This window comes from Apis dorsata, unplaced genomic scaffold, assembly GCF_000469605.1.
Source record: "Apis dorsata unplaced genomic scaffold, Apis dorsata 1.3 scaffold_634, whole genome shotgun sequence".
NCBI classification, from domain to species: Eukaryota; Metazoa; Arthropoda; class Insecta; order Hymenoptera; family Apidae; genus Apis; species Apis dorsata.
In genome coordinates this window covers 118,395-128,183 of record NW_006263828.1, presented here as the reverse complement: position 1 = coordinate 128,183, position 9,789 = coordinate 118,395, and the positions used below count along the sequence as shown (strand labels likewise).

At 40.4% G+C, this 9,789-nt stretch overlaps 2 protein-coding genes and 1 long non-coding RNA gene across 7 annotated transcripts in view; 2 read left to right on the top strand and 1 right to left on the bottom strand.

The window, feature by feature from the left end:
• LOC102679389 (zinc finger-containing ubiquitin peptidase 1-like) overlaps positions 1-4,135 on the bottom strand; it is a 6,068-nt gene extending 1,933 nt beyond the window's left edge. For 2 of the 5 annotated variants that reach the window (XM_031513407.1, XM_031513411.1), the window contains exons 1-5: positions 3,072-3,757; positions 1,766-2,001; positions 947-1,200; positions 560-863; positions 14-472 (exon numbers count right to left, since the gene is read on the bottom strand). In XM_031513407.1, coding sequence (XP_031369267.1) covers positions 14-472; positions 560-863; positions 947-1,200; positions 1,766-1,971 — 1,223 coding nt within the window. In that variant the 5' untranslated portion in view covers positions 1,972-2,001; positions 3,072-3,757. Of the gene's footprint in view, positions 1-13; positions 473-559; positions 864-946; positions 1,201-1,765; positions 2,002-2,529; positions 2,549-2,966; positions 2,988-3,071; positions 3,758-3,998 lie in introns of those variants that run through there. The other 3 variants (XM_031513408.1, XM_031513410.1, XM_031513409.1) reach the window with 3 other exon arrangements.
• Positions 4,136-5,289: 1,154 nt separating this feature from the next.
• LOC102679508 lies at positions 5,290-6,314 on the top strand. Its single transcript, XR_422608.2, has 2 exons — positions 5,290-5,730; positions 6,058-6,314. It is a non-coding gene; the product is annotated as an uncharacterized LOC102679508 (long non-coding RNA).
• Positions 6,315-7,217: 903 nt separating this feature from the next.
• LOC102679598 (reversion-inducing cysteine-rich protein with Kazal motifs) overlaps positions 7,218-9,789 on the top strand; it is a 12,402-nt gene continuing 9,830 nt past the window's right edge. The window contains exon 1 of the mRNA XM_006621734.2: positions 7,218-7,536. Coding sequence (XP_006621797.1) covers positions 7,404-7,536 — 133 coding nt within the window. The 5' untranslated portion in view covers positions 7,218-7,403. The remainder of the gene's footprint in view (positions 7,537-9,789) is intronic.

The following is a 9,789-nucleotide window of genomic DNA, read 5'->3' as shown; positions in this document are numbered from 1 at the left end:
TCTTAATATTATGAAAGAATATTTTTTTAAAAAAAAATTATTACCGCGTGTACAGGAGCTGCCATCATCGATACCGCTGCTTTCAGCTACTCTGAGTTCAGTTTGTCTTTCGTAATAATCAGCAATCGTCATTTCCCCTGAATATACAGCCCGCTGCATATTGGTAACACTTTGTTCCCTAAAATTTCCTTGATTGTCCATCCCATATTGAGCTCTTAACAATTCAAATTCACGTTGTTCGCGTAATTTTCTGAGCTCCTTTTCAAGTCTTTCCATATCTTTTGCTAACATTCTATCAGTAGATAAATCTGGAGTTATAGGGGATGGAGTGCACTTTTTACTGAAATGTTCTTCAATATGTGCAGTCAATTCATCATTGCTTTTAAACGAAGTACTAAAGCAAACTGGACATGCAGGTGTATCACTACCAATAGTCGCTTGAGCCGTTTGGGAAGCTGCACCATTTGCAGGACTGCATAAAACATATAATATAATTAATAATAATTCAAATATGATACATAATTTAATGTATTTATAATGAATATAATATAAATTTTACCTTAAAATATCTTTATGCTCTATATTAACGTGTAATTCAAGATCAGAAGAATTTGGAAAAGACGTGATGCATAAAGGGCAGTTAAAGACACCATCACGAGATGGTGGAGATTCAGGTGGAAAGGACGGCGAAGTAAGATCAAAATGTTGTCTGTTGATATGCTCTTCTAGCCTTGATGGATTATCAGAACTGTAGGGACACATAGGACATTCTTGAACTGGAAGTTTTGGTGAAGCATGAGAACGCAGTTGTAAATTTAGGCCTGAACGCAGTGGAGATCCATGTCCAGCTGCACCTTCTATAACTGAAAAATTATGTTGATTATTCTACTTCATAGAAATTTTAATTCATAATCATTGATGTTTTTTCATCAAATTCTTCTAATACCATTATTAACATTTCCAATGTTATTGTTGTTGTTATTATTATTCATATTAGAACCAGGAATTTGTGGCTCTGATTTTAATATTTCTTGCTGCTGCTTAGCACGAGGACTAAACGAACTACTCCAACCATTTTGAAGAAGTGGAGGACTTGGAGACATGGTTGGAGAAGGACATGGACCACGACATTCGTCATGTCTTCTATCATCCACTAATGAATCATCATCAATAAATGCCATCATATCACTCTCTGGAGTACTATAAAACAATTGTTATCTTACATTAATATTTAAAACATATATATATATGTAAACATAAATAAATAAATAAATAAAAATATTAAATACTTTTCACTATCAATGTGCATCAATTCATATTCTATTTTCTTTTTATAATCTTTTATCATGTTTTATATAATTAATTCGAATCTATAGAAATTTACATAATAATTATACACTATATAATAATTGCTATAATAATAATTGCTAGAAAAACAAAATTATAAATATCAAAATAAACATAAGTGTCCAAATGCATATAAATGCAAATATCAGAAATGAATATAGTTGCGACTTATTGCATTTTATTTTTTATCTATTCAATGAATTTTTTGTATATTCAAAAAATCTTTCAAGAAGTACTCTGCATGTAAATAATTTCGTTACAAGAATCACAAACTTCGTATATTAGCGACATCTAAGGCCCATCTTTACCGCCATTTTTCTTGCAATCGGACTAATTTAAACAGTTTACGACGTATCGAAAGAAAATTCGTAAAAGATAATAAAAAAAAATATATAAAATATAATTGCTATAAATATACCTAGGTGTTAAATAATCGAGATGAGCACTATTAACATGTGTCAACATCTCTGTTGGTGAAATTTCGCCTAAATCGCAAAAGGGGCAATTTGCGGCTCCTTGAAGATGATAGAAAACCATATGAGATCTCATCTCTTCATCGTTGAAACCTTCTAGACCGCAAATTTCGCACGTGTAATTCATTTCCGGAGGTTTACTGGCCGCCATTTTTAACACATTCAATCAACACTTATTGACCTATGGTAAAAATAAAAATAAAAATTATTATTAATTAAATTCTATCAAATCATTTGTGCAAGATTATATTATATTAAATATTCAATGTATTCCGTTTACGAGTGTTAACATACAGTAATTTGGATATTAAATAAATGCATCGAATTACAAATCAATTTTTAAACAAATGCAAGTAACATTATTATATTAATCTAAAAGAAGATTACATTTCCATTTAAAAATTACTCTATATTTTCTCTTCGACGAAACAAATAACAGAAATATCGGTTTAAGCGAAATAAATTGCGACAGTGCATCAAAACTGCATCGTCGTGTATTTTCCTCGGAGAATCGATAATTGAATTCAGGGTCGCGTACAAGTGTCCGCGATTGTATCGTGGTTACCCGTTAGCTTTCTCGCGAATTGCATATCGCAAACGCGTGATTGTCGACCGTACCATACAAAAACACCGTAACACGAGTAAAATATATTACGACTCGTTTCCGTTGCATTGTGTTGGCTGATTTATGATCAAAAAACCCACATAACTCATCCGTGATACGACGATTTCCTCGAATGGAAGACATCCCAATACGATGGGATTCGTTTGTTGAATCGTGATTTCCTCATGTAGGAGGAAATGCAAACGCGACCTCTCACCTCCGCTTCCCTTTATCACCTGTATCACCTCTCGCTACTGTGGCCGCGTGTGGCCAATCAATGCATTTCCATAGCCGGCGAGAATTTCATACTTGTATTCATCGAACGGAAATAAAAATTTCGATCGTAGAATCAACGACGACGATGGCGATGTCAACGATCACGACGGCGAACGCAACGACGAACGACGAAGAATCAAAAGTCGAAGAAAGGCGCACTTTTCATGTCATTTTTTTCATAACGAGAAGACTTTCGCGTTATCTTTTCGTTCGCTCACTCTCGATAAAACTAGGCCAAATAATGAATTAGTAGAAGAAAGGAGTACACGTTTGATTGCTGGGTTGGTGGGTTGACCCATTTTAAATTCGCTGTATCCTTACACTCGCGCTTTCAACTTTTCCGTAACATCCAATACATCCGTGACACTCACCAAATTAATAAAACTTAGTTTACACAGTTCGCTTTTTTTTTTTCTTTTTTTTTCTTCCAACACTTTTTCACGACGTAACGCACACAGCAAGGCGTCCGTGCAGGCCAGAGTGCCTAACACGGCGCCTCGTTTGCCTCCATATGACAGCGCCAATACACCCCGACACTTTCACGGAAAGAGAGTTTCTCGTTTCGCCACCCCACCGTGTGTCAATCCTCCACCACTGGTCTCTCTCGAGGGTTGCGATTCATAGGCAGACCTTGCCGAAGGCGCCACCCTCGCCATGTTGTGCGCGGTCGGTAAAGACTTTCGAGAAATCTCTTTTATTTTTTTCTCTCGTTAATTTTTCACGCTCAATCCGCTTCGTTTCCAATCCTTCGATCGAAAAAATTAATACTTTACGCGATTATTTTTACGATTAATTCGTTCAATCTCGATAGAATGTTTCGTTCGATATATCATCGTTTCGTTTCACGGTGAAGTTTGCTTAGATCTCGATGGTGAAACGATGGAGAATTTCATTGCGCATGTGCAGCGAGGCGAATTTTCACGAGAAAAAAACAGTGCATATATCAAGTTACAACTACAATGGGCTCAATAGAGGGCACCTTCAGATCGTAAACTCAAAGATATTCGAATCTTATTTATGATACCGAATGGAATCGTTTCCGGATGTTTCGAACCGCTATACTTTGCAAATAACGTTACCGAAGATTTATGCGGAGAATAACGGTTCAAATTAAATAAGAGAGGCCATTTTAGAAAATCTTATTCTATCTAATTATCGTAAAAATCTTATTATTTCCTTGACCTTTCAGAGACAATTTCCTTACGCATGAGTTCGAAGAAATTCTCGATCATCGAATTTTTCGAAACGCGTTTATTACGCGTCAATTCAATTTCTCTCTCTCTTGTATACCTATTGTCCTTCCGCGATGAAGTTTTCCATAATGACAAGCCGGCAAACTAGGGAGACGGTCGACGCTGTGCATTATCCAAATCGAAAAGAATAACGATTAACCCGACATCAATGACAAATTCGTTCCGTGCATAAGCACAGGAATACGTATATATAAACTTTGACAAGATAGACAGATAAGATAGACATAACTTTTTTCCAACCAATTTTAAAAGTTTCATGCGAAACAGAGAGAGAGAGAGAGAGAGGGATAAGTAGATAAGATAAATAGATAAATAAGATAACCAGATGAAATAAACAGATGAGATGAACATATTGGATAGACAGATAACTTTCTTCCAATTTCGAAAGTTTCGAAACAGAGAGACAGATAAATAGATAAGATAGACAGATAAGATAAATATAAGTTAATATAATAGTTATGGTTAATCGATCGATAATCGTTTTATATACGTGGCAACGGGAAAGGAAGAATTTCAAGGAAGAAAATCGAAAACTCTTACTTTATTACGCAGGTGGAATATATGGGCCTGCTTGTAGCACAATGTGATCGAAAGAAGGGGAGAGGGGAGGGAGTAGACATTGCGAATTCCGATCATGATTAAGACATTCCTCTGGCGCTGTCGCATAACGCGCGACAAATTTACGCGAGAAACTCGATTTCTCACGATCAGCGTACGCGTACCAAGAGATATTTGTCGAGTCCTCGTTGGTCCTCGATTTCTGCCTTCGTCTTCTCGACGCTTAGTTCATTGACATGCAGCCGACGATTGACGGAGGATACAATGTTCACAGAACTATTTGGTCTTTCCCCTTGGTCGCGCGCGCTCGCCCTGTCCCTCCTTTTCCTTTCGCTCGTTCGAAGGGTGCGTGAGTCAAATACTTGAAACGTGCATGCACAGAAAGTAAATCGCCGGCAAATTTATTTCACCAACCTCGGGACACCTCGACGAGTTTTCACGACGGCCAATTCGAACGGAGGAGTATCATCACGCAACAAATTTGAAAAATTCGTCTTCGTTATATCGTATCTTATACGTAATTAGAAAATATCTCCGAGACAGAGTCCTATCGCTATGGAAAATTTAAAATTTATATGGTCTCGTCAATAGATGCACGAGATACCGTCCAATTAAACGAGTGCTCGCCACTTGGATAATTAATAACCATTGTGACTAATAACCATTGAGCGAGTTAAGTAGAGCCGAGCGAAGTCCGAGCAAAAACGTGTTTCTGGCACGATCTTTCATCGATGGAAAACGATGGAACGTCGAAGGTACGCTCTTGTGAAACGTTTGACTGACTGAGAGGCACTGAGAAAAAAAATAATAACCAGAGCCATAGGATACGTATACATCATCTGCAATTATCGAACAGAATTTAATTGTTACCGTATTATTAATCGCATCGTTGCCCCATTACTTCCGCTTCGTAACAACGCTTAAATTGCCTATTATGTATTTATCCGAGTGAAAAGAGACACTCTCTGGTCACCGTACTCGCGAAGGGGAAATTTTAAAAGGCGTTTTCTACCCACGAATGTCTTTGTTAGCGGTTCAAAAGTGAGCCACGAGCGGACCTCGTACAAGAGCTCTATATACGAAGATAATGCCATCAACCGTTCATTTTGCAAATTAGTCGTTGAGAGCGTAGCAGCGTTACATTAATAATGGTCTTCATAGCGTACAAAGTGACGGTGGTACGGCATAAACCGGTATACATTTGCAAGAACTTCGCCAGGTATTTATCGATGTTCAACTGGAAACTGGTTTTCATCCACGGGTTTTCTTTTTTTTTCTTTTTTTTTCCTTTCTATTTTTTTTTTTTTTTCTTCTTCTACCAATCTGTGTACGGATTACGAATTTCCCTCGACTCGAGCTTTCGCGTTTCCTTTCAAAACCTTCTCTTCCACCGACGACTTCGACCGCGAATTGCAATTATACGAGGCATGACTCGTGCACCATGAATCGTATGATTATCGACGATAAAATTGTTATCTCAAATAACGGTCTGATGGTTTGGGTGTGCGCATTTACGAGAATGAAATAACAAGCCTATTCTATAAAGGAGAAACCAGCGGACGGAAGAAAGTTGATAAAGATGCGAAAGAAGAGAGAGAGAGAGAGAGAGAGAAAGAGAGAGAGAACAGCTCTCGAGGAGGAACAATCCATCCACAGCCTACGTGCGGATTCAAACGGATTTATCGGCGGAATAAATTAATAAATTACCCGAGCATCGAGACGACGATTGACTTCACGAGGGGTTCGTAACGCGACCCATCCCGCATCGATGATTCCGAGTCGTAATTTATAAATAAAAATACATCTCGATATAAAGAAACGAAACATAAAAAACGCAACATTTCAATTTTCAATTTCCACGAGGATCACCACGGGATCGCGTTTCACGATCTTGATTAAATTTTATTTCCCCCCCTGCTTGAACGAAACGACCCGAAATTATTCACTCCTCCGAATGAAGTTTAAATCTCATTTTTTTGTATCGAGATATTGGAAACGAGATATCGCAATTCATTACTCACGAGTAGTAAGTAAATATTCCGATGAATAAAACTGGCTGCAGCGCCGAATCATTGTCCGTAGCAAGGATCAATAATAGAATGAACGATATCCCGTATCTTGAACGATTATGCTCGCTCGTAATATTCGTCTCAATCGCTATCAAAGGAAGTACAAGCACGGGTTATCGGTTTATCCGGTGCAGGAATGCAGCTTTCTAACCGACGGGCCCGGTTCAGCTTTCAGACCGTGCGACTTCCCTCGAATTTATGACTTTCGATGGGATCTCGTTTTTCGGGGTACATATATATATAGTCAGCGTTTGGCTAATCTGTTTGGGGAGAGATAACCGAGAATTTGAGCAACTGCTATCGATTGCTAACAATGTACGATTATGCTCCGTGCACGTCATCCTATGCGGGATTCCTCCTCGTGTGGATGCAAAGGGAGGGAGGGAGGGAAAAAAGTACGTTACGCACATAGGAAAGATCGTGTGGGTACTGTTCAAAGATGTCACAATAGCAGTTGCACTGCGTGACAACGCGCCACGCGTCTTTTCCCTCCTCCTACGCGCAATCTCTCCGTTCCTATCTCTCTCTCTCCCTCTAAAGGCTCCTCTTTCCCTCTTCCTCCTCCTTTCCTCTTCCTTCCTCCCGTTTCTCTGGCGGGCTCTCATCTCTTTCTTCCTCTCACCCACTCGGTAAAAAGCTTGGCGGAGAGACTCGAGGCTGCAAATGCCACGAAAAGCTCAGTCGCTCGCGGACTGCGCTCCGGTGCACCTCGTTCCTCGCGCGGGTCCGCATCCCGCTCCGATATGCCCTTGTCTGTTACGATCGTTCGCGACGTTTCCTATATTTCGCGCCCCCGTTTCCGTTTATCATTGAGGATGCGTGGATGGGGCGGCCAGTGATGGAGATTGGGCAGCGATTATCTGGAAATCTTCGCCGCTCGGCCATGCTCGCGATCGTTTCGTTCACGATGTTGGCGGTCATCGCTGTCGCCAATCCTTTCCTCGACGCTGCGCAAGGTAATTCATTTATTTGTCGCTTTATGTCACTCCGCCAATTTTACGACTGTCGCGCGATCAAGAAACTCGACGCTCGAGCTCGCGAAAAAGATCAAAGGGAAGAGGAGAAGGAGGAGGAGGAGGAGAAGAAGAAGGTTTTTTTAGAGGTCGATAGCTCACCTCGACTTTGCGTTATTGCGGCGGCGAATAGATAAATCGCCATTATTTTTTTTTTTTTTTTGAAAAGCGGATACCAACGACCGGTTGTTATTTCGTCGCCACGTTGAAATAATACGAGGTCGACGAACAATTTTACCGTATATTTACGAAGAAGACTCGTAATCTTCGCGAGTCTTTTTGTGTCATCGCGCCAGAGAGAAGATATCGACGACAACTTCTGGCCACATGTGCGTTCCTTCCTTGTCCTCTCTCTCTCCTTCTCTTTCTCTCTCTCTCTCTCTCTTCTTTCCTTCTATTAATTCTCATCGCTTTTGTCAAGCGATTTAATATTTTTTTTCCTTTTTTCTTTTCGAACGCCTCTTCCGCCGTTCGATTCGCGCGGTGATTTCTTAATGCTTTCCCTTCTTGTCGATCCTCTTATCGTCAACACACTCGAGCCGAGGTTTTCTTTATCGAGTTTCCGCGCCCAAGTGTGCTCGAGCGTCGATAGAAACTTCGCTTCTCACGGGATCTTCTCAATGGGACGAAAAAAAAGTCCTCGCGAGTCATCCTCCGTCCTCATTTTTTCCTTCCTTTTCGAAACGAAACTTTCTCGATAATTTTATTAAATTAATATCGTTGAAAACGCGGCTACGTGCAACGAAAGATTACTTACAAGGAATTAAATAATAAGAATAATAACAACAATAATAAAATAATGTTCGTTCCGCATTTCGTCATTCGGTCCTCTGATCTTTAATCTCTCCCTCCCTCTCCTTCTCTCTCTCTCTCTCTCTCCCTTCCTCCCTCTCTCTTCTCGTTCTATCTCGAAATTTACTCGGTGCACGTGCGTGCGAACGAGGTGTCGCTAACGGTCCTTCGCCTCTGCCTCTCTTCAACACGGTTCGAACGCGTCCACGGATCTTGCAGAAAAAGATGAAAAAAAGCTGCACGGTATACAAGCGGGGAACTGGCATTGGCAACCGTGTATTCACACGTAACATTCTTTATTACAACAAGAATTTGATAACGATGTCGAGATTTTCTTCAGAAACGCGTCTCTCTCTCTTTCTCTTCGTCTCACTTCTCTCTGCTGTGATTTTTATTCATCGCGACGATATTCACCATTAACACACAACGATGATCCCGTGATCCAATTGATGTCTCGTAAATTCCTGCGAATTTCCTCCTCTCGAGACGAAACTCGAATCCCTTTTGCACGTTTATCAATGTATACAGCAGCGAGTAGGGAAACGAGGTAATAGTGTATCGTAAAACTAGCTTCTATATACTTCGTGCCATGCGCGGCAACAACAAGCATCTCTCTATAGGTTTCTATATCGGTTTTATCGATGATCAAAAACGATCGTTTCGCAGGAACGTGGCGTTTGTTTCGCGTGAAGTATCGTCGATGCGATTCGAAGATTTAAGCTTGTATCTATCGATACAAGGTTTATACTATAAGGCACAAATTCAGGAGTTTAAGCTACATCAGGAATTAAGTTCAAGATTCATTCGCGCGTACCTGTTGCTCGTAGTCGCGATGAAACGGTCGGTTAACGTGTCGTCCGATCGAGGCATATAATTTTATGCTTTATGGATGCGCCATAGGAGGAAGGATCCGTGAAATAATATATCTGACTTGGCGAGAGAGACGTTGAGAGACGAAGAAAGACGAAGGAGGGGAGGGGGAAAAAAGAATAAGAGGGAGAAGGAGGAGGAGGGGGGGGGGGAGACACGTCGTTACGTGGCCACCGGCTTTTTAAACCGTGTTAATACGCCAGATCATAGTAATTTTAACGCACGCCCTATACGTAAATCCTTTCTATGCCGAGCGTGCAATTTAGCCTGTCTTTCAACTTGGAAATTGGAACGCGACGTTGCGCAAGCGACGATTTATAGCAACACTTTGAACGTATATCGATCGAGGGATTGGTCTCTTTGATTAATTAATGGCATCATCTTCGTCGATCGCTCGTCCCGTACGGATGGCCTGAGTTTATTAATCGAAAGTCTTCTTCCCGAGTTAACCCTACTTATGGAACAAGCAGCGGCCAACGTTCGTTCGTTGTACAATTCGTTCTTCAAATCTCGTTCCGTCTGAACGAATAACCG